General features: G+C 38.3%; 1 protein-coding gene across 3 annotated transcripts in view; it reads left to right on the top strand.

Moving 5' to 3' along the window:
* The window catches only part of LOC123871418 (putative fatty acyl-CoA reductase CG5065), a 29,316-nt gene that overhangs the window by 1,304 nt on the left and 2,405 nt on the right, over positions 1-25,607 (top strand). Inside the window, exons 1-11 of one of the 3 annotated variants that reach the window (XM_045915205.1) lie at positions 8,975-9,045; positions 15,817-16,081; positions 16,651-16,767; positions 19,295-19,417; positions 20,161-20,286; positions 21,036-21,189; positions 21,907-22,008; positions 23,737-23,929; positions 24,255-24,361; positions 24,512-24,644; positions 25,049-25,306. In XM_045915205.1, the coding sequence (XP_045771161.1) occupies positions 15,968-16,081; positions 16,651-16,767; positions 19,295-19,417; positions 20,161-20,286; positions 21,036-21,189; positions 21,907-22,008; positions 23,737-23,929; positions 24,255-24,361; positions 24,512-24,644; positions 25,049-25,306 (1,427 nt within the window). In that variant the 5' untranslated portion in view covers positions 8,975-9,045; positions 15,817-15,967. Of the gene's footprint in view, positions 1-8,974; positions 9,046-13,912; positions 14,112-15,816; positions 16,082-16,650; positions 16,768-19,294; positions 19,418-20,160; positions 20,287-21,035; positions 21,190-21,906; positions 22,009-23,736; positions 23,930-24,254; positions 24,362-24,511; positions 24,645-25,048; positions 25,307-25,607 lie in introns of those variants that run through there. The other 2 variants (XM_045915206.1, XM_045915204.1) reach the window with 2 other exon arrangements.

Here is a 25,607-nt window from a genome sequence, read left to right as displayed (position 1 = left end):
GTGTGTGTGTGTGTGTGTGTGTGTGTGTGTATGTTTGTTACTCCTTCACGCAAAAACTACTGGACGGATTGGGCTGAAATTTAGAATGGAGATAGATTATACCCTGGAGTAGCACATAGGCTACTTTTTATCCCGGAAAATCAAAGAGTTCCCACGGGAATTTTAAAGAACCTACATCCACGCGAACGAAGTCGCGGGCATTAGCTAGTTTGCTATAATCCGCTAAAAGAAAGATATCTGTATGGTGCAACATGCAGCTTGCGACATGCACCGCCCGCCCTCCCACTGATAAACATAAAGGAAAAGCTAGCCAGCAAGCAAGCCACACGCACCACCACACAAATCCCAACACCACTCGACGCACGTTTCGCCCCGACCGACACCGGAGCATCCTCAGGAGATGTCTTCCTCCTCCTCCATGGGCATCTCCGGAGGATGCTCCGGTGTCGGAGAATAGCACGGGTGACTTGCGGGTGTGCGGGATGCCTCACCTCATACCCCGATTGCCATCTCAACCTGTCGCGTACTATAAGTTTCCTCACGATGTTTTCCTTCACCGGTAAAGCAAGTGATAGGTATTTAATTATATACTTCAAACATCGAAAAAGTTAGAGGCGCATGCCCGGGATCGAACCCGGACTCCTGACTATGGGAGGTCGACGTGTTAACCACTACGTTATCACCGCTTTAACAGGGCTCTCTCCGTCACTCGTTCCATACAATCGTAGTTCCAATTTCATTTGAATACTAAGCAACCAAAGTCCATGAAATTTTGCAGACATATTCTAGAAACTAATATCTGTGTCTGTGGTGTTTTAGATTTTTCTAAAAATATGTAGTTTTAAAATTACAGGGGCTCAAGATTTGTATGAAATTTTTTAAGACCGCGTAACTTTGAAACCGAATAATTTAACAGAAATCTGGAAAACCACAGACATAGATATTAGTTTCTAGAATATGTCTGCAAAATTTCATGGACTTTGGTTGCTTAATATTCAAATGAAATTGGAACTACGTTTGTATGAAACTAGTGACGGAAGGAGCCCTCTTAATAGTCAATTAAAACCAAATCAGTTACTCAAACTCTTTGAACTTTTCGAGTCTCGATGACATAATGCCGTCTTGTACCTACGTAATTTAAGTTGACGTCAACTTTTCCTACGAATTCAGGGTTCTGCTGTGAAATGAGACTACTTACTGAAAACTTGTAGCCTGTCACATCTGATCTGATTGATAAACAATACATAACCAACCGACAGCTTGCAACTAGCTTTTTTTTAAAAAAAAATTATCTAGTTGCCCGTGACGTGTTGGTGGATTTAGATTCTAAATAATTTCTTAAACTGGACCCTTTCAAGTAAAGATTTTTATATAAACCTGTGAGGATGACACTGCCATTGGCATTGGCACAATTAAAGTGCCATAAGCCTACTTTGTCGTATTAGTTCACAAGTTGCGAAAAACCAAATTAAATTTGAATTTCGCGGACATACCGTCTAATGCACCTTAAGACCCTTAAGTTAATAGACCGTTTCTAGATATACGTTTATAAGTTTAGGTTAATATAATATTGCTTAATAGCTTCACTCATAAGCTAGATTGTCTGATGTCAGCACTTTAACATTTTTTGTTTACTTTTTCCTATAATCTTCGATTTTACTCTACGGAACCATTCTTTTCACAATGTCGGTGAAAAGTGGCGCTAACTCTGACAGGATTATAACACTCATACTTGACCGCATAATGTGTTATTAGCTTACGCATTCCTATACGCACACATAAGCATAACCACTACACTGTTAGGCTGACTGCACACTAAAACAACCAGTTCCATTTGTTGGACGACATCAAATTGACCAGCTGTCTTGGCACAAAAGTTTTTTTTTTTTAGTTTTTTTTTTAGTTTGATTAGTTTGCGTTTTTCGTTTGCTTACCTACATTTTATTCTTGAAATATTGTTTCAGGTGATAACATTTTTAACCCCCCAAACGTTTACAAAATTAGACAATTTTGGTCTCATTAGATTCAGTACACCTTAATCTAGGCTCGTACAGAGCAACCGCCGAGTTTCTTGCTGGTTCTTCTCGGTAGGAAAGGCATTTCGAACCAGTGGTAGATGCTTTTGTCGATTCAAAAGTAAAAGTCTAATTGAATAAAAATATTTTGAATGTTGAATTTTTGAATTTTGTACGTTTTATTTTTTTAGTAAGTACTTATATTAGTTTAATTACATTTTTAAAAAATACTCAAGAAAGATTAAAGGTCCAAAAGATAAAAATTGAAAGATGCTAGTAACTTTTAACATAGCAATATGTATTTCTCCATTATATCTACAACATTTCCAAAAATTATGGAAATTGGACTACATTTACGCGGAGAAAAACGTTACTGCTTTTTGTATGAAAATTTACAACTAGACAATCCTAAAGAAAAGCAGATCGCAGAAATCCTTCTCAGTGAAACACGTAAGCGACGCGGTTTGCCAGGCGTTTGAGACATTCTGGAGTTAGGTTTCTCTCTTATAACGATTTCATTGTCTCTATACCCCAATATATCTTTACCATCATTACTGAGAAACACCCAAATGCAATATTCATAAATAATGCTGCAATCATCACTTTCCATTACTTAAGATTGTAGTCACGCGCATGTTTAACAACGAAAAAATCCGGCCAAGTGCGAGTCGTGCCTCTCTCTTTTATGGTTCCTTAAATATGTTTTGGTCACAGCTCACAAACTACTTTATGAATCGTTGTTTTCAGTAAAATGCTATCTAAATACAGTAGGTACATAATATGCCGAAATTTCACATTCCAAAACTAGTTTAGTTTTTGAGATAAGCCCTATTACAAAAATGCTTTCAAAGATTGTTTCAAAGTGATAACTTTGACGGCCTTAAATTTTTTTTTAGGTAAGTAAAAAGAATAAAAAACGTACTCATACTCTACACAATGAGCTCTACAATAAACAATAAATAAACTCTACAATGATACCCCATATTACTAGGGTAATGAAATTGATCTGAACGAAAAAATCAGGGTTTTTTCAATATGTGGGAGCCCCCCTTAAAAGTTATTTCCTTGAATTTCTGTTTCAGTCGCTTTCTAGTCAACGCTTTACACCAAATACAATATTTCATATCAATTCTGTGGTAGATAAGTATCACACTTCACACTAATATTATAAAGGAGAAAGTGTGTGTGTGTGTGTGTGTGTGTGTGTGTGTGTGTGTGTGTGTGTGTGTGTGTGTGTGTGTGTGTGTGTGTGTGTGTGTGTGTGTGTGTGTGTGTGTGTGTGTGTGTGTGTGTGTGTGTGTGTATGTTTGTTACTCCTTCACGCTAAAACTACTGGACGGATTAGGCTGAAATTTAGAATGGAGATATATTATACTCTGGATTAGCATATAGGCTACTTTTTATCCCGGAAAATCAAAGAATTCCCACGGGATTTATAAAAAACTACATCCACGCGAACGAAGTCGCGGGCATCAGCTAGTATTATTATAACGCAAAATAATACGATTTCGTCCGTCGCGGACACAGGGCGAATATAAATGGAAAATGAAAACTAATTTCAACGCTATCAGAATTCGAAATAGTAAACTGTCCCGAATATTAGTTTTTGGGATCCTGTCACTAGTGTTGGCTTTATGTTTCTTAACTAGCTTAGCTCGTGACTTCATCCGCGTCGACCAAACTTTCAAACCCCTATTTAACCCCTTTAGGGATTACATTTTCAAAAATCCTTTCTCAGCGAAGGTCTGTCTACGTCATAATAGCTATTTGCATGTCAAATAGCTATTATGACAGCTATAGTATACTAGAGGATGCCCGCGACTTCGTCCGCGTAAATTTAGATTTTTTAAGATCCCGTGAAAACTGTTTGATTTTCCGGGATAAAAAGTTGCCTATGTCAATAAAAGAAACGCAAGCTACCTCGGTTCCAAATTTCATACAAATCGGTTGAGCGGATGGGAACTTTTTGATTTTCCGGCATAAAAAGTAGCCTATGTCAGTCCCCGGCATATAAGCTAACTCTGTACTTTTCGTCAGAATTGGGTAAACTGTTGGGCCGTGAAAAGGTAGCAGACAGACAGACAGACACACTTTCGCATGTATGATATTAAGTATGGATTTAGATTTCATACAGACCCTAGAAAAACATGACTCTCATTCTGATCCAGTCGGGTAAAAAATGACATTGGTTCTTTCGGTTTAGTATAACGCTTGGTTTAAGCTAGGCCTTAATTATAATGAGATGTTTCCTGTACTGCGAGATATAACCACAATGGTTCTGGATAGTTTATATTAACCACCAGGGATAAATGCTTATTCTAGTATTGAAAATGGTTAAGAGTCCTTCAAAATCTTTAGTATAATATTATAGCATTTTTGAAGCATTAGGGAAAGTATGCTCAAAGCGGGCACCTTTAGGTTAAAAGTCAGAGAAAAAGATGTTTTAATCTTGGAAAAACATTGATAGTCAATGTTTAAATTTTTCGTATTTTTCAAAAATACAAAACAGGAACCCAAATACGAAACCCTTTCGAATGCTCGGTTTGCCTGGAAATATTATGCCCTAAAGCGGGGACAAAATAGGCACGTACTTATTGGGTAAAACGAGAATGCATAATTTTTGATTTTCTTCGTGGAAATAATTGACTAATAGTAAGGAATAACTTTACGTAAACACAAGAAAGGCAATTATTAATCTTTATTAAATAAATAAATAAATTAACATTCCTTTCAGTATTGCCTATGGACTAAAATCAAAGTTTATTCATAATCTTATTATTACTTTGAAATCTTTCTCTACTTATCTTTTTTTACAAAACACACTTCAATCAAAATCAACCTGCGTAGGTAGCCGCACGATATTCTCTCCAGCCGCGACGCGCGGCAGTGACGCGCTACGCGGTACGCGCGTCGCGGCTGGAGAGAATATCGTTATCGTCGCACGATATTCTCTCCAGCCGCGACGCGCGTACCGCGTAGCGCGTCACTGCCGCGCGTCGCGGCTGGAGAGAATATCGTGCGGGGCGCTGCCGCGACGCACAGTTCAGCTGCAGTTCAGTTCGAGTGCTTGGGCACCTTTAGTAACATAAAAACTTAGGTATCTTCGAAAACAATCCTTGTTTCCTCCTGTATTGCTTTTTCATCCAAGATCCTCGTGACTTTCTTACATACTTTATTCACCATCTAAAAAACGAGGAAATAAGAGTTAATACACAATAACAATTTAAACAAAAAGTAATGTACTAGTAATAGTTATATTTTATTCTATTTAACAATGGGCATAGCGGGCATGCTCGCTTTGCCATGCTCGGTTTACCTTTTGCGTTACACGTTTTCGTAAAACCTAACAGCTCGTTCACACAGGCTGCGTAAGCGTAGACGTAGCGCGTACCATTGCGTTGTAATGTATGGAACTGTTTGAAACATGGCATACCGTTTGCGTGGCGTGAACGTTCACGTAGACGTAATGCGTGCAGTTACGTCTACGGGTTCACGCGCGTCACTACGCACGTGTCAGGTGTACGTGCTGCATACGCAATTGGTGTGAATCGGCTTTAACCTAAACTGCTAGGTTCCAGTAAGAGGTCACCATTCCAGCACCTTGGGACCCCAACGTGTATCGGTCTTTCGAACTACGAGTATCTGTTCTGCCCGGTACCACTTGCAACCCATACTTTCGCATCCCGTTATGTCGGTTACTCTGGTTCTCCTACAGATCTCCTCATTTCTGATTTGATCACTTGAGTAGAGTAACTCCAAGCATAACTCTCTCAACAAAAAAGCCCATGCGATGGACAGACCTAGGACTTGTAGGATAGAAGCAGGCGTTACTTCTTAAAACCTAAGTACTTCCAAGAGGACGAAGTCGCTATCATCTAAATATATAAAAGGAAAAACTGGCTGACTGACTGATCTATCAACGCACAGCTCAAACTACTAGACGGATCAGACTGAAATTCGGCATGCAGATAGGTATAGCTATTATGACGTAGACATCTTCTAAAAAAGAATTTCGAATATTCTTGACCCTTTAGGATAGGAATTTTCAAAAATTCTTAAAAATTGGGCTTTGGTAAATTATTTTGACGATTCAAAAGCACTTGTAAAAGTCTACTCTATTCCATTCTTTGAAATTTATGTAGTCCACGCGGACTAAGTCGCGAGAAATAGCTAGTCTAGTAATATTACACTTGCAATCATAACTCGATAAGTGTTACGGTATTAGTGTCAAAAGTCAATAGGTCAATGACCAATTGGGTGCTTGCGCACTTCCCAACATCATCTGTCATTCAATTCGATGGATGTTCAATTTTTAGGGTTCCGTACTCTATAACCGTACCCGAAGGGTGTCAACGGGACTCTGTTATAAGCCTCGGCTGCCGTCATCCAGCGGTATCTCATGAACCGTAATAGATATGTAGAGTTGAAATTTTCACAGAAGTATTTCTATTGCAGCTGTGACAAGAAATAATAAAAATTTCAAAATTCTCGCCATGTAAATTAAAAATAATTAGTGTACGGTGGTACGGAACCCTTTGTGCGAGTCCGACTCGCGCTTGGCTGATTTTTTGGGATTCGCAGTGAACAGGGACGATAGATACGACTCGTGGCCTAGTTGTGAGTTGTGCCAATGCACATCAGTTGATTGAACTGGGTAAGCAACATGCACCAAAGTCGTTTGACAGACTTTATAGGTCAAAAGGCCTTTTAAATTCTCCGTGCCTTGTAAAAGCCGTTGGTCCCGATTACGTTCTGGGATTTAATTTATCATCGCAAGAAAATCCCTAACATTTTATTTGTGATGCGAGTAAAAAGAGAAACTGGGTAGGTAGGTATGTACTTATTATCACTAATCTATCAAATAAAATATTTAAAAAAATGGGGACGAACCGATCTCTAAGTAGGTAAGTATATATACATTTATTTCAATGTTAGGACATAAATAGAAATTTCTATTTAAGGGCCATGTGACGCGCCTGCCCGCGAAATTCAAATTTAATTTGGTTTTTCGCAATTTTTAAACTAATACGACAACGTAGGCTTATGGCATTTTAATTGCGACAATAGCAGTATCATCCTCACAGGTTTATATAAAAAACTTTACTTGAAAAGGTCCAGTTTAAGAAATTAGCTCTAGTATCGACTAATTTGTGAGAATAGTCGATACTAGAGCTAGTTTCTTAAACTGGACCCTTTCAAGTGAAGGTTTTTATAATATTATCAGCTTACGTGAATATGTAGATATAATAAATGTATCTACCTCATTAAAGAGATAATAAGTAGGTAATTGAGGATATCCTACTGTGGAATTCATTCTATATGGTTACTGTATTACCTTCGTACCCATTACAGCAAAAAGTATAGATACGACTTTTAGTTTGTTTGATAGGCTTTGCCACATTGCAGCATTAGAGGTGCTGCAAATTAATTAAAAAAAAAATTGGTTGTCTGTAAAGTCGGTTTACTGACGATAGTTGAACGTGAAAACAAAGGCCGATTGTGCTTCTTTGTCGCTCGTTCCGCGCTCTCGTTTGCACTTTGCAAGCCTTACATGGAACGCCTCAGAGCGAGGTAACGCCGCATGAGTCATGTTTTTTCGTGCGTGCAGCCGGCTCTATCGAATTATAAGACGTTGTCACGTCGATAAAAATACAATAGAATAGAAAATATTTTTATTCAAATAAGTATAAACTTTTACAAGTGCTTTTGAATCGTCAAAAGAATTTGCCAATTGTTCATTGATGGTTGAGAATTTGTTTCTCCCTGAAGAAGCCTTGAACGTATGTCCTGAGCTCGCTTCACTTGCTCTTGCGTGTTGAGTTCTCTGTGACTGTTTTTTCGTATATCATAAAGTTTATTTATGGGAGGAGGGCATTTAGCAAAAAAAAAAGTTCTATAAATGTTGTTTTACTAACTAACACGATTAAGAAATCAATTGTTTGTCAAATGATACATATTTTATGAAATGACAATCATATTTTGTCTGGTAATTTGTTTTTTCAAGTGAATTTTTGTAGTTCCAGAAGTTTTATAACGATGAAGAAATGATTCATAATTTTGCCAAACGTTGTTTGTGAAATGAAACTTTTTTTTATGTTTTTTATGAATTGATCGGTCACCGTTTTGGAGATGGCTATACGATAATATAATTATTATCGTACATTGTGCCAGATCTTTTTTCCATGCACCTGCAAACTGTGAACCTTCGGGCGCGGAGTTCCCACTAGATTGCAAGAGCGGTTCAACAGATTCCTGAAAGGCTGGCAAAGCATTGGCATTTGGCGGTTCCTCTGGTGCCGCAAATATTCATGGGCGCTAATCACTTCGCATTGGGTGAACCGTCTGCTCGTTTGCTCGCTATTTTAATAAAAATTAACACATATATACTATCCACATCCAGCTCGACGACTCATGCTACATACAGACATAATAGATCCGATCTTATCCTTTGGTACTTCCTAGATACGGATATAAGACATTTTGTCCCCGGAAATGAAGGAAATCCGGGGAAAATAAGGTGAAATCGCATACAAATCAGCCAGGGTCGAGAAGGGATAGAAAATCTAAACTCTTTTCAATTGTTTGAATCATTATGGACTGTAGGTACCTATTTTGTACAATCAGAAAGTCAGTATCGGTTGACACTCGCAACCTAACGGTGCTAAACTGAACAACTGAACAATAAGTTGTTTGGTTTAACTTTTCCGTTAGTGTGTTACTTTTACTCGGTGCCTTTTTTGTACGTTGATTTTTTAATCTTTGCTCTATTTAGGCCGATTTTCGGCTATCTATTAACGTTCTTATTAGGTTCGTGTTTTTTTTTTTTAATTTTCTTATCTGTTAAGATTCGTGAATTTTTTTTTAACTAAGATTTTCGGTAAACCATTAAGATTAAACTCTCTATTTTTAAATTGGGTGCTTTTAAGTTCAGTGTTAATAAAATTTTATTTAGATCGGTACCTAATTAATATGTTTGTGTGGAGTTTTTGTACTTACGTTAAATAAAATTAGATGCAAATGTTGATAATTGGTGAGTATTTATAGTGATTGATATAATTAATGTCAATTTTTAACCCCCGACCCAAAAAGAGGGGTGTTATAAGTTTGACGTGTGTATCTGTGTATCTGTCTGTGGCATCGTAGCGTCTAAACGAATGAACCGATTTTAATTTAGTTTTTTTTTGTTTGAAAGGTGGCTTGATCAACAGTGTTCTTAGCTATCATCCAAGAAAATCATTTTTCAAAGTTATCAGCTCTTTTCTAGTTACTATACGCTTCACTTGTCGGGGGTGTTATAAATTTTTAATTTACACTTGTTTATTCAGTAAACTTTTTACGTTCCGTAAGAACATATTGTAGTGCTATTAATTAGAGGTGCTTACTGCTTGTCCGGGTTCGAATCCCGCACCTTCCGAAAGGTGGACGTCTAACCACCAGGGTTAGACTACCAACATTTAATTACACATATGCCTAAAATAAGTGTGTAATGATTTCAAAGTTCGTGTATGTATGTAAGTAGGTATAAGTAATAAGTATGTCAGTTTCTATAGTCCACCATAATTTCTAAATGCCTGGAACAGATTAGGATGTATGAGGTATATTTAGAATCCTTACATCATCCCAAATGACACAGGCTATAAAATTTTTGAAAAAAAAAAAATCAATACTGCTGCTGCATGGAGCCATTTTCAAATGTGAAAAAATTTCACTTTTTAGTTTTTTGGCATGGCAGTCGTGTTTTTTTTAATTCCGACTTGTTTTGATTATTCCAGTTTATTTTTAACCCCCGACCCAAAAAGAGGGGTGTTTTATGTTTGACGTGTGTATCTGTGTATCTGTGATTTTGTGTATCTATCTGTGGCATCGTAGCTCCTAAACTAATGAACCGATTTTAATTTAGTTCTTCTTGTTTGAAAGGTGACTTGATCGAGAGTGTTCTTAGCTATAATCCAAGAAAATCGGTACAGCCGTTTGAAAGTTATCCGCTCTTTTATAGTTCTTACTGTAATCTTCACTTGTAGGGGGTGTTATAAATTTTTAATTTACACTTGTTATTAAAGAGCATTAAATAAAGCATAACGCTAATATAACGCTTGCTGTAATGGTGAAGGAAAACATCGTCGTGAGGAAAACCTGCATGCCTGAGCTGAAAGTTCTCCATAACGTTCTGAAAGGTGTGTGAAGTCTGCCAATCAGCACTGGGCCAGCAAAACCTCATTCTGAGCGAATACCCGTGCTCAGTAGTGGGCTGGCGATCATGTTGATGATGATGATGATAAAATAAAGCATCTTGACTCTTGAATGTAGGAAGAATAGGTCATTATAATAGTCTTTGAAAGTCTTTGAGTTTCTTGTTAGTTCTTCTCTAGTTAGCCTATGTCCGTCCCCGGGATATAAGCTAACCCTGTACCCGTCAGAATCGGTTACACTGTTGGGCCGTAAAAATGTAGCAGACAGACAGGCAGACAGACAGACAGACACACTTTCGCACTTATAATATTAGTATGGATTTAGCATATCTACCGCGACGTTCAAATTGTCGATTCTCACCGCGTCAATATGTTGTTACTTCATGAATATAAAAATATTTTATTACGAAATTCGAGAAAACGGCAATGTATGTGAATCATTATGTTAGTCATTGCCTTTGTATTGGAAAGTATGGACAACGTGAGTGAAAGTCGTACAGAGTATTATGGAATAGAGGTACCCCATAGTTTAGTCATACGGCCGCATGGGTGATTTGAATGAATGAATGAAAATTCTTTATTGCAAATCAGAACAATAGAAATATAAAATTGGTTTAATAATACACATACAATAGGTAGCATGCAAAGGCGCCCTTATAAGCATCTCTTCCAGAAAAGCTGGATAGCTGGAAAGGAAATAAAGTCAACATGAAAGTGTTTTTAATACCCAATAGGCCTTTCTTTATAGATGCAATATCTTTTAGATATTAAAAAAATTGCATAAATTAGATAAAATGTACTAAAGATAATTTATGCTGAACTATTTCTTGTCTTAGATTTGGGTCTTTAGGTACTTGTTTTATCTACTTGTTTGTTTTTAGGGTTCCGTACCTCAAAAAGAAAAACGGAACCCTTATAGGATCACTTTGTTATCTGTCTGTATGTCTGTCCGTAAGTCCGTCCGTCGTGTCTGTCAAGAAAACCTATAGGGTACTTCCCGTTGACCTAGAATCACAAAATTCGGCAGGTAGGTAGTTCTTATAGCACAAGATAAGGAATAAATCCGAAAACCGTGAATTTGTGGTTACACCATTAAAGAAAATTATGAGTTTCAATTTTCAAAGTAAAAGATAACTATCCTACCAAGTGGGCTATCATATGAAAGGGCTTTACCTATATTCTTAAAATAATGTTTTATTTATTTTTATGCATAATAGATTTTGATTTATTGTGCAAAATGTCGGAAAAATTACCCGAGTGCGGAACCCTCGGTGCGCGAGCCTGACTCGCACTTGGCCGGTTTTTTCTTGTTTTGTCTTGCTAATGACAAGAAAGTGCAATTTTCGGCCAGTCTGTGTCATCGACCGACCGTGAACTCCGCGTATCGATCTAGACTGGAGAAAGTCACGCACCGAAACCTGGATTGCCTACCTAGGTATACACCTTCGTACTTAGATATAGTCAAAATATTCCCTTTCTCTCTAGTTATGTGCGTTTTCATCATTATCAGGATCATTGCCGGCTCACTACTGAGCACGGCTCTCCTCTCAGAATGAGAAAGGTTTGGCCATACGAGTAGTCCACTGTAGGCTGGCAAAGTGCGGATGGCAGACTTCACACGCATTTGAGAACATTATGGAGAGCTCTCTGACATGCAGATTTCCTCACGCTTCCTTCACCGTTAAGGCACCTGATTTTTAATCGCTTAAGCAACTGAAGTCGTAGCTAACATGTTATCAGTATCAGTACTGTTATCAGTATGGGTGTGTGTTTGTCTTTCAAATAATTTTGCTTCGTATATACGACAATATGTGGGCCATGATAAAAAAAACGGACAAGTGTAAATTGAACTCACGTGGAGAGGGTTCCGTACTAAGGAGTTCTGTGGTTCCGTACGTAAGTACAATAAATGTAAAATCTTTTACGCGAAATAATGAGAGATTTACTATATTATTTTAGGGCTAAATATAGAGTTATAGACGTCTGTAATTTATAAGAGGTACCGATTTTCCTGTAATATAAAAGTGAAGAATTATTTTCTGTATTTTTTTTAAATTTTACGCTCAATAGTTTAGGAGTAAGGGCGAAAAGGATGGGCCAGTTTTCATCTATTTTCTTAAATAAAAACCTAATAACCTGCCAAATATCATGATTCTAGGTCAACGAGAAGTAACCTAGAGGTTTCCTTGACAGACACGACAGACGCACAGACGGACAGACAGACAGCAACGAAGTGATCCTATAAGGGCTCCTTTTTCTTTTTGAGGTACGAAACCCTAACAATATACGTAGATCGACGTAATTTGCACGTTTCTTTCAGCCTTGAATACTAGTACTAGCCTACTCAGTCCTCCTAGCCATGTAAAGCAAGGTATATCACCTGACCCACATATATAAGCATTATTATATAATACGGCGAGCAATGCAACCGTGTCTGTCTATGTAATCCACCGGCTGGTTAACGAGATTTGCCTGGTTCATGACATTATGCTTGTTTTCCAACGAATGGGATATACGATAAACAGTAAACACATTACAGAAACTATAAGTGTAGATAATTTCGATAAACTATATAGCAGGGGAACAAAAATCATGCAAAATTGAACATTTATTCCTGAATTTTCCTGCAAAAATATTGATCAACATCTTCGACATTATGTTTTTTAGCTTATAAAATCATACATTAGATATAATCAAAGAATTGTCTTAGTTGTGTTGTTAATTACAAGTTTTGATTAGGTACGCATGTTGAGTTAGCCTGTGAGTACATGCAAAATGCATCGATAGTCTTAACTTTAAATAGGTTGTCTTCATATAATAATTATTTTGTAGAATACCGTTGGCTTCCTATATAAAAAAAACAAAACAAAAAAAACCGACTTCAAAAACCTCATACACAAAAAAAAATATTTCACAATTTTTAGTGGCGCCACTGTATTAAAATATGCTATGCCTAGTTAAAAACCTACTGTTTACTAAGCTATGACATTGATCGCGAGCAATTTACTCTTATCCATTGGGGAGTTCAATGCTCCATCTCCGAAGATATTCATCAGATCTTCACCAACATATGGGGCCACCTGCACGGTACCTATACTCTTTCAAACAAAAAAAAAATCCAAATCAATCCAGGCGTCTTTGAGTAATCGGGGAACATACAGTAAAAACAAAAAAAATATTCCGACGAATTGAGAACCTCCTCCTTTCTTGAAGTCGGTTAAAAATAAAATAAATAGACCAAAGATGCTGACAGCATTTACTGGTATCGATATAGCAACGCACGGACAATGGATGCTTATCCAAACATGGTGACTAATGTATTTATAGAGTCAGAGAGTCGGTGTCATTCCGAACTGGTTTCACGTGGGCTCACATCCTCAATAAAATAACTCCTAGCTCCTTGTAGGATTAGAGGTGATGCGTGCATTGGAAAAGTATACCTAAGTATGCTAAGTACGCTTAGTGTGTCTTAAAATCGGTTCATTAGTTTAAGAGCTACGATGCCACGAATCATGCACGAATGCATTAAATTTGGTAATATAAAAAGAGGTGATTTATCAAAAAGATCCATCATAATAAAATCAAAGATTTCCGAAAACTGGCATTTTTAAAAACTGAAAATTGACACCTCACTTCATACTGATAGGTTATAAGGGTTATGCAAGTAAATGTGTCACGCAAACTTTATTTATTTTACTTATCACTAGATAAAAGTTTAGTGGGCTACCGAGTTTTAGTTAGTTTCACAGCACGGGACGTTTACGATGTCTCTGAAATAATTTTAGTGCTACATAGAACTATAAACACTTAGTGCTATAAATTTTTCAGTGCTTGTGAATAAATTTTACAAGACACGTCGAGATATTTGTTGTTATAAATATGTGCAGTTTTCAACTAGAACTGTTAGGTAAATTCAGGTGATTATTGACCTAATTCCACAGTTAACTAACGGCACACTAGAGTGGCCTTCATAAGTTACGCAAAAACGTTTTTCCAGCATAAACAAATGGCTCAATTTCAAACTATGAATTTCAACGAACATGTTGTATAGGCGTAAGTCTAAGTACTATCTATATACTAATGATAGAAGTGCGAAATTGTGTTTGTTTTTCCGACCGTTCCGTTTCAACGGATCGACGTGATATTTTTGCATGGATATCCATGGAGTTTCCATGGAGTTTCCATGGAGTTTCCATGGATTTTGTATACCAAAATCCACGCATAGCACATGCATGTGATACTAATAAACTTAATAAAAAAGCTTTTCTACTGTTTATTATAGTTATTAAGGTCATAGCACACATATAAACTCGGAAAGAGATCGTCACCGGACCAATTCGAGCTTTTTTTTTAATTTATAGACTAGCGCTTGGCTGCAATCAGACCTGCTAGCAAAGTGATGATGCAGCCTAAGATGCAGCGCGTTTGCCTAGAAGTTTCCTATTCGCTCTTGACTTGAATATTAAAAGTGAAAGGGAAAACTGATGCCGGAATGGCGTTCCATATTCTAGCCGAGCGGTTCAGATAAGAAACGAGGAAGCAAATCACTTCGTCCGAAAAAGCTGTCCAGTAGGTAATCTTTGTATGAAACTCCTTACTGCAACGCGCACTAATCGGAATCGTATCGCAATCGCCTCGCCTCGGGACAAGCATACGAACTGCGCGTACGAGTACCTTCAAGGCAAAAGGGAATAAATAGATAGAATAGAATAGATTTTTATTCAAATAAACTTTTACAAGTTCTTTTGAATCGTCAAATAATTTACCACTGGTTCGGAATGCCGTCCTATCGAGAAGAACCAGCAAGAAACTCGGCGGTTGTTCCTTATCCTTCTTATAGGCACCTTCTCGGCAAGCCCACTCCAACCTAAACCTCATCATGGCCCTGTTTCTCAGGCACGATTGTCGTCTTATCTATCAAAAAAAAAAAAAAAACCGATGTACAATCCGAATCAATAGGTAGTACTTACCGTAGCTCTAGGCGTCAAGCAAATTGCAGCTGAAGTTCATCGCCTAAATGCAAATGTGACCTTATTGTTTTCAGTGAGATGAATGCCGTATTCATGACTGCGCTCCAGTCATCTAGTCAGCTGTGCTCTAGTTTTTCTTTATCAATTTTAGTGCGTATTAGGGTTGGCACTAAATAGTTTTTAGGGTTCTGCACCTCAAAAGGAAAAACGCAACCCTTATAGGATCACTTTGTTGTCTGTTTGTCTGCTGTCTGTCCGTCTGGCCGTCTGTCTTGTCTGATTAGAAAGCCTATAGAGTACTTCCCGTTGACCTAGAATCATGAAATTTGGCAGGCCTTATAGAACACGTAATCGAAAAAAAATCCTAAAACCGTGAATTTGTGATTAGGTACATCACACAAAAAAATGTGTTCAGTTAAATCATTGAAATGTGTTAAAAATTGTGTGTACGGAACCCTAATTACTCCTAGCAACTTAAAATTTTGTCTGGAAGTCGTTATTAGGCATAGTTAGTTGTAAGTTTCTGCTAAAAGTTTGCGCTTTTCAGTCGTTCGTAATTCAAAAGAAGTTTTACATAGTCTCAGCATCGACAACCCTAGCATGTAAATTATGAAAATGAACATAAATTCTCCATTGTTACAGATGCTGCATCCAACCATGTCCAAGAAAATGAAAATAGCTGAATAATATTAGTTTAAACTAAAAAAAATAGAAATAAAAACACGCCCATGAATTACAAGAGCCTAGTATTGATGCCTTGAGTCGTTCGTGAAAGTTTGACAAGAAATCAAAGATGGCGTCGTGCCTCGGTGGCCATTTTGGGCCCGGCCATGATTATGTGCCGGTGGCGGAGTTTTACGCCGACAAATCGGTGTTCGTTACCGGTGGGACAGGATTTATGGGGAAGGTAAGACTTTTTTTTTAAATCCTTTTTGCACATAAAAGAATACACAGAAGAAAAGAAACAAAAAGTAGGAACAGAATTTCACATCATGCAGAGGAGGTCCTTATCGCTAATCGATATGCAATCTCTCCCAGACAACCTTTGGAGAAAGGAGAAGAATCTGTATCTAAGATACAAAGACAGCCTTAACAATGTCCTCCAGCACAAGACATAAAATGCTTTAGTCTCTTTAATTATAATTGCGAAGATGCCAAGCAAGCTTGCTTTTTATGTGTGTTTAGTCGTGGAAAGGCGGGCGGTGCACATCAGCATATCGCACGCTGCATTTCTATGTCACAGAATATAAGTAATTCGTGTTATGTATTATAATAACTATTAAACTAATTATTAAATTAATTATCAAACTTTAACAAAATCGGGAAAAATCACGCGGTGCTCAGTATGTGCTTACCCATAGACAGGATTAATGTTGTCTGTGATATAACCCAGAAAGTCTTAGCCAATTATTATTCGCAATCACGCATTACAAGGGCGGGTTTTTCTAATGATTGTATCTACTTTTGAACCAACAGGTGTTAGTGGAAAAGCTGCTGAGGAGTTGTCCAAAAATAAAAAAAATCTACCTGCTGATGCGGCCAAAGCGCGGGCAGGACGTCGCGTCTCGTCTCGCCGAACTCACACAATCCCCGGTGAGTGTAAAGGGCCCTCTACGCACTGTCAAGTCTATCTTTGAGTTGTCTTTGAGTATTACACTATATCATCTTTCAAATGTTATAAATCTGATTTCCAAGTCGACTAAATTGCGAAAAACCAAATAAAATTTGAATTTCGCGGTTAGACCCGTGTCATGCACCTTAAGTACATCAAATTATTTCAATTCATCAAATTAATTGCTCCGTGTTTATGACGCCATAATTACGCATGACGCCATGCACCCTTTTATTATCATGTATGATAATTTTAACTATATTACCTTTATGAGTTCATAGCGCAATGACCTTATTAACCTAATGTTTAAGATGTCAGATTCGGGAGTCCGGGATTCGATCCCGGGCTAGCACCTCTAACTTTTCGGGGTTATTTTCTTGCTTTGACGGCGAAGGAAATGTGGAAAATCGTGAGGAAAGCTGCATTCCTGCAGTTCTCATGATGCTCTCAATGGTGTGTAAAGTCTGTCACTACTACGTCTACTGCACACGAGTCTCGTCTTAAATGAGAAGGGTTTGGCCATAGTCTACCCCGCTGGTCAAGAGCGGTTAGCAGACTTCACACATCCTTGAGTATATTATGAACAACTCTTTGCATGAAAAAACCGGCCAAGTGCGTGTCAGACTCGCGCATCGAGGGTTCCGTAGGCACTCGGACACTTTTTCGACATTTTAACAATTATGCATAAAAATAAATAAATTCTGTTTTAGAATGTTCTACATAATATAAAGCCTTTTCATATTCTATGCTTATCTTACTTTGAAAATTTAAAATACTAAATTATTTGTTCGTGAACACATTTTAGTTTTTTTTTTTGTGCTGTAACCATAAATTCACGGTTTTCGGATTTTTTCCTTTACTTGTGCTATAAGACCTACCTACCTGTCTGATTCTAGGACAACGGGAAATACCTTATAGGTTTTCTTGACAGACACGACAAACAGACAGATAGACGGTCAGACAGACAGACAGGCAGACAACAAAGTGATCCTATAAGGGTTCCTTCTTTCCCTTTGAGGTATGGAACCCTAAACGAAAAGTATTATAGGTATATTATATTCAAATATCAATGTCATTGACTCTATGGCTTTCAACTTATTGGTTACCAAAGATCTCCTAAACCGCCGATTTAACTTTGCCTTGAGTTGTTTCATCAGAGTACCTACTTGTTATAACCTTTCTTCATATACTTGGTATGTTATTTATCATTTGTTATGTATTTATAGATAGGTAGTTATTTACCAAAACATGACAATAATAATAAGCTGCTTGCTGAATGATGCGATCATATCGATTTCGAATGCGTAAATATTAAGAACTAGATGATGCCCGCGACTTTGTCCGTGTGGATTTAGGTTTTTAAAATCCTTTGGGAAGTCTTTAATTTTCCGAGATAAAAATTTGCCCATCTCAATTTCCGGGACGCAGGCTACCTCTGTGCCAAAATATTTCATATAAATCGGTTAAACAGATGCGGCCTTTAATCCCGTGGGAACTCTCTGATTTTCCGGGATAAAATGCAGGTAGTTTATGTGAATCTCCAGGATGCAAGCTGTCTCAGTACCAAGTAGGTGATGCTCGCAATTTTATGAATATGGATGTTCCCGTGGAAACTTTTTGATGTTTCGGGACCAAAAGTAGCCTATGTCCCTCTCCGGGATGCAAACTATCTCGTTCTATTAAAATCGGTTTAACAGATGAGCCGTGGAAAGCTAGCAGACAGACAGACAATGATAAATGTAATTACTAATTACCTATGGATGTAGAATTCCGTGGGCGAATTTTCTCGCGCATGAATCCGCTAGAACTAATTACTTGACGGAATATTACAGGTCAGTAAATAAAAAGGCTTGTAAAAAAGTTAATAGCACGAATCGATTTTCGTGAAAAGGAGCAAAAAACATAGTGACCTCGATCACGCGATATTGTATGGTGAAAAACTCGTACGACGATATGTTATGGTCTCTCACAAAAGCTTTATTGTTAAGCAACATTTTCTTGATACCTAATGATTTATTCGTATTCAATATAAGGTTCGATTCATAGCGAGTTTTTTAATAATAGACTTATTCGAGGGGATTTTTTTTTAATGATAGACTAGCGCTTGGCTGCAATCAGACCTGCTAGCAAGTGATGATGCAGCCTAAGATAGGGCGCGCTTGCCTAGAAGATGCCTATTCACTCTTGACTTGAAGGTACCCATATTAAAATTGGAGAGAAAAATTGTCACTGAAGGGTGTTCCATATCCTAGCGGACTATGAATATATTTATCTCTTTTATTGACATTGAATCATAATAATATATCGATTGTACGTTTCTTGAGCGAGAAGGTATTCCATAGCTAGTCGCTTCCTCGTCAGCGATAGAGCAGCCTTAAGCTCATGATAAATGATAGCTAGATTAACAAACTTAGTTTTCACTTCTTGCATCATTGCAGCCATTTTGTTATTTTAGCACTCAATTAGGGGTTCCTAATCTAATCGAATGCTTATGTACTTTGTTGGCAGTTGTTCGAGACGTTAAGAAAAGACCGGCCCCAGGAGCTCAACAAAATCGTGCCCATAGTCGGTGATATCACGGAACCCGAGCTGGGGATCAGTCCAGCGGACCAGTCCATGCTTTGTCAAAAGGTACGCCAAAATTACCACAGTCAAAAACGCAAGCATCCTGTGAACGACCAAGCATAGAAGTATTCCGTACGTACCAATCTCTACCGTGGTAGGCGGTGCATTTATACTCTACCGCACGCGCCTTCAATTCCATTGTACCTATATAACTGTCACTTTTTCGAATGATGATAGAAAAACGCCTTCTATATAATGCTTTATCGTTAACTGTACGCTGTGACGTTTAATTACTTAGCTACCGGAAAAAGTGATAAACTTTTCGGTAAACAAAGCTAGTGTCGGGTAAAAAAAAAGCTCTCCGTTAGATATGAAATGTCGACTGACGAATTAATTGCATAGCGACACAGAAATCCTCACTGACACGCAAATCACCCACTGCGCAAGCTCAACGTCAAAGTTCATTTAACTTTTTTTTTTCTCTCGTCTGGCTTTACAACGATTAGCCAATGTCAAGTTTGTAGTTAATTGTAACAATTTAGTTATACTATACAAGTATGGACCCCGTCTGCGCTGGCGCTCGCCGACATACGCACGGCACCCCCTTAGAGCGCTTTCCAGTCAGTTTTAACAAAAAAAAAACTCCAAAAGGGCAGAACACGCCCGCCAGCTAACACCAACACAGACGAAGTCCAACTCATTTAACTTAGATATATAGTACTAGTGGAGTTTCTGAAGCGGACTTTTAGAGTCCTCCTATAGAACTATTTGTATGAGTCAAGTACCTGTTTGAAAGGAATATCTTTCAGGTGTCAGTGGTATTCCATTCAGCAGCGACGGTGAAGTTCGACGAGAAACTAAAGCTATCGGTGACCATCAATATGCTGGGCACGCAGCAGTTGGTTCAGCTTTGCCACAGGATGTTGGGGCTCGAGGTAAGCTAGTATCTTCATAAGCATCAGTTGCATATAAAGTGAAGTAAAATAAAGTTACAAATATGATTGGAAAAATGTCTTAGGGTGTTTTTCACTTCTTTAGATATGTATCAAACAAAACGGTTTAAGTACCATCTTATTCATAGGCACTTGATCGGAGGGCATGTACCTATTACCTAATATAAATTGATATGATTGTAGAAAATGTAAGCGTAGCAGAACGTGTTCTTGCATAATTAAGCATAATTAAGTATTAGGAATGCATTCGGTGTGATAAAATTATACATATTACACTTATTTTAGAAATTTTGATGACTAACTAGAACTTAAAAACTAAGAAACACGACAGCCCTGCCATATTGTTTTTTTTTTCCAAAAAATTATAGCCATTGTCACTCGGGATGATGTTAGAATTCTAGCGATATTCCGTACATCCAAATCGGTTCTGGCACTTAGAAGTTATGTTGGTACAAATAAACTCACATAAATACGTACGTATTACGTACATAAATACTAGTGATTCATCCTCCTTCCTCAATTTTGAGGAGCGTGGCTCCCCTTTGACGCAATCTTTGCTACGATGTTCTTCCATGGCTCTCTGTTTCTTGCCGCGTGGATTGCATCACAGATGGGTGTGTTGACCGCTTCTTTTATTTGGTCTGACCAACACTGAAAACATCACACTCTTTTTTTTTGGGCAGTCGTGTAAAAAAACAAATCCTTAGATATTAAAAAAAAATGTTTGTCAGGCCCTAGTCCACGTTTCAACGGCGTATTGCAACTGTGAAAGAGAAAGAGTAGAAGAGACCGTGTACGCACCCCCGGCGCACCCTGAACATGTGGTCACCTTGGTACAGACGCTACCTGACGATCTGGTGGACAGGATCACACCGGATTTAGTGGGTAAGAGATAATTATATCTATAGGACTAGATGTAGGTAATCAATGGACCTGTTTCATATTAGAGTAAAGACTTACTGGCAAAAGAAACGTTGGAAGACAACCATCCCGTTGGTCCGAAATCACCAAGCTTGGGAGAAAAACTTGGAGTAGGCTCGCCCATCACCGGGAAGAATGGCATGCGTATGACAAGGCCTATCCAACAATGGATAGATAAGGGATAACAAAGAAAAAGAAGACAGTTCGTTAATGGTTTTAACACACATGGTCAATAAATATGGGCCTCATAAGAAGGCTCAGAATTACTCAGCGGGCAATGATGGAGACAGCTATGCTTGGGGTTTCTGTACGTGATTAAATCAGGAATGAGCAGATCCGTAGGAGAACTAGGCTTTAGTAATATCGATCATCTTCCGTACAGGGCTCCATCTGATTACTTTCTTTTCCTTTTTAGAGCAGACTGAGCAGTAAAGGGAAGTGGGTGGATGAGGAAGGCGGAGGATCGTGTGTAGTGGCACGCTCTTGGGAATGCCTATATCCAGCAGTGGACGCAAACATGCTGATTGATTGATAGATTGATTGATAGATTGATTGATTGAGGGGTAACTTTTAAGCGACTAAAGAGTTGCAAGCGGTTGTCGCTTTGATAGCAATTGTACTTATTGACTGTCTTGTTTCAATATTACTTATATCTTAATATTAATTTTGTCTTAATTTTAGGAGATAGGCCTAACACATACACGTTCACGAAGGCGCTCGCGGAAGACATGCTCATTAGGGAGTGCGGTAACCTACCTGTTGCAATCGTCAGACCTTCAATCGGTGAGTTTTTCATAGACAATGTAAGAGTATCACTACCTATCACTACCTATATTATAAAACATGCGAAAGTATGTTTGTTTGTGGGTTTGTCCTCCAATCACGTCGCAACAGAGCAACGGATCGACGTGATTATTTGCATGGGTATAGTTTAAGACCCGGAGAGTGATATAGATTACTTTTACATCCCAAAAAATTAAAGACTTCCCATGGGATTTTTAAAGACCTGAATCCACGCGGATGAAGTCGCGGACATCAGCTAGTCACCTATATTTTTTCTTTGTATCCAATGTTTTAAGAATATTATGATTGAATCCTTTTATTCCTCCGTAAAACAGGAGCGCAGCAACTGAAAATACAAAGAATACAAAATACGCTACTTCAGCATAGGTCATTCATCTCATTTTCATACCCGTCTCAGTAGTGGGCCGGCAATGGGTTGAGACGATGATGATGATGAATATCCGCTCAGCCCAAGAACGATGAGCAAGCCCGGATTTTTAGACGTAGACTAGTAATATTTTTTATCTTCAGCCGTCAATATTTTGACTGAGAATGATTTATCATCCTCAGATAAGTTGTAAATCTACCTCTAGGTACGTATCTACCTAATCAGTTATCGCCATTAAATACAGAGTGTAAGTAAAATGCTAGCAAAACCGAGGACAGGTGATAGTACCTACCTACTGATGGTTACTGAAACAAACGATACCACAAAAAACGCGAAAAAAATATTTAAAACCTGTATTTTTAAAAGTTAGCAATGTATTGCAAATAAAACATCTGACTGATGCTAGAGATCAACGAACGTTGCGTATTTATGTGCTGTGGGGTCAATTCCATAGGTGAGGCATTGACCCCGAGTTTTGCGCACTATACATTGCGGGTATGAAAAATACTAAATCACTAAAACTACATGTATAAGGCAAATAGGTATTAGATTATGTTTAGGTAGCATCATAATCGCCATAAATTTTTGCTGGCGTTTTAATTACACCCTGTATATTGACACACTTCTATGGCACTAGTCACCTACTTTTTACATAATGAATCAAAATAATACGAATTGATAAGATAATGCATTTATATGTTATTTTTCTCTGAAAGTGTTACGACTTTAACAACAGACTGCCCGATTATGATAAGATTAGTAATATTGATCGAAATATTGATGGATGTTTCATACTTAAACAAGTTATATAATTTATCAGAATCTACTATGACTCAAATTTATGTCAACCAATTGAGTTGTTTCCCAGATTTTTCCTATTGAGCATTCCAAAATCAATGCAATGCACATGGACAGCCTCTATTAATAATGAATAAGCCCTTATTGCTGAATTTACAGGACAATAAACTCAAATATCGCACTTTGGTTCTTTGCGATGAGCGCGTCTTCTGACGCATAGGCCTCCTCCAAGTTTTTCCAAATGAGTTTGTTTTCAACTAACAACAAAAAAACAGACAGACATCCTCTATAGTTAGGAATAAAATGGGGCTGTAGTTAATAAAAATTACATAACTCGACAGACTGACAAATAGATATAGACAAAAAATTTAAAACGTGTGATTCAGTTATGGTACCTTTAGTTCAAATAACCACATGAGCTTAATATGAGGTACTTATTTAGAAATTACAGACACTCCAGTTTTATTTATTACCTGTTCAAAAATTTCATAGACGTTCGTCTCCTCTAGGTATTCTAATGCTTGAGTTTGATTCTCTTCCAGTGCTTTCATCTGTACGAGAGCCGGTCAAAGGTTGGGTAGACAACTGGAACGGACCCAACGGCATCATCGCGGCGGTTGGCAAGGGCATCTTCCGTACGATGCTGGGCACGGGCACCAGGGTGGCGGACCTGGTGCCCGTCGACACCGTCATCAACCTGATGATTGTGTGCGCTTGGCGGACCCACTTAAGACGGTAAGAGAACTGCCAATGTAATGGCAACTTAACCACGTTACTATAAGATTGAACTTCGATTCAAACTGGATCGGTCCCAACGGCATCATCGCAGCGGTTGGCAAGGGCGTCTTCCGTACGATGCTGGGCACGGGCACCAGGGTGGCGGACCTGGTGCCCGTCGACACCGTCATCAACCTGATGATTGTGTGCGCTTGGCGGACCCACTTAAGACGGTAAGAGAACTGCCAATGCAATAGCAACTTTACCACGTTACCATAAGGTTGAGTACTAAGTCTACTCTGAGTATCTAGTTATCAGATCCGATTTTTTGTTATGGTTCCAGAGGCGATGGCGTGATAGTATACAACTGCTGCACGGGACAACGGAACCCCATCACGTGGCAGACATTCGTCAAGACCAGCTTTAAATACATGCGGAAACATCCCTTCAGTGAGTTTAATGCATTTTCTTGGTTTTAAAAGTGCCTAGAAATATGTAAATTCTTTTAAGAGTTAAGCTACTGGAAGAAAATACTTGAAGTCAGGTAATGCAAGCTCAGGTCTAGAAGTCGTATTTTTGATAATCAATTGTCTATTCCAGGTGAAGTGGTGTGGTACCCTGGAGGTAACATCACGAGTAATCGGCTGTTGCACAACACCCTTGCGTTGCTACAGCACCGAGCTCCTGCCACCGTTGTCGACTTCTTCGCCAAACTTTCGGGGAGCAAACCTATGTAAGTACTTATACACATGTATACTCATAAAAGATATCTGTAATATATCACCAAATTATGACAAGGCAAGTAAATCTACAAGACACATCAAGGCCTTTTTTTTAATATCCTCAAGAAATATAAAATTTTCGGTGCAATATGAACCAGACCAGAAAAAATTCAGAAATTCCTTTATATATATTGTTGAAAAGAAACACCTGTTCCACCTAAGTCCAGGCAGACAAAGCACAGAAGCGTCAAAATGGGCGTTGCGTGGCGGTGATTATTCTCCATTTATGATAGTTAATTGTTTCCTCCATTTTGCTCGCTGATAATAATTATTGCCCTCTCTAATTAAATCTATTACCCCTTAGGGGTACCATATAAAACATGCATACAGCCATAAAATTATTTATCATTTCCAGGATGGTCCGTGTCCAAAACAAATTAGAAAAGGCTTCCTCATGTCTGGAGTACTTCACAACCCGCCAGTGGGCGTTCGCAGACGACAATGTCCAAGCGCTCTGTACTGCGCTCTCTCTGGAGGACCGTAACACCTTCGACTTTGACGTCACCAACATCGACTGGGACGCGTACATCGAGAGCTATGTACTGGGCATCAGGAGGTTCCTCTTCAAGGAGAGTCCTGATACACTGCCGCGCTCCAGAAAGATATTACGAAGGTGAGATTATTTCCATACTAGCCGATGCCCGCGACTTCGCCCGCGTGGATTTAAGTTTTTTGAAATCCCGTGGGAACTCTTTGATTTTCCGGGATAAAAAGTAGCCTATGTGCTAATCCAGAGTATAATCTATCTCCATTCCAAATTTCAGCCAAATCCGTCCAGTAGTTTTTGCGTGAAGGAGTAACAAACATACACACACACACACACACACACACACACACACATACAAACTTTCGCCTTTATAATATTAGTGTGATGTGATAGTGTGATATTCCCTATGTATTCTCCCATATACCCC

This window comes from Maniola jurtina, chromosome 13 (assembly GCF_905333055.1).
Source record: "Maniola jurtina chromosome 13, ilManJurt1.1, whole genome shotgun sequence".
Classification (NCBI taxonomy): Eukaryota; Metazoa; Arthropoda; class Insecta; order Lepidoptera; family Nymphalidae; genus Maniola; species Maniola jurtina.
The sequence above is the reverse complement of the archived record's forward strand: the minus strand, read 5'-3'. Positions and strand labels throughout refer to the sequence as shown.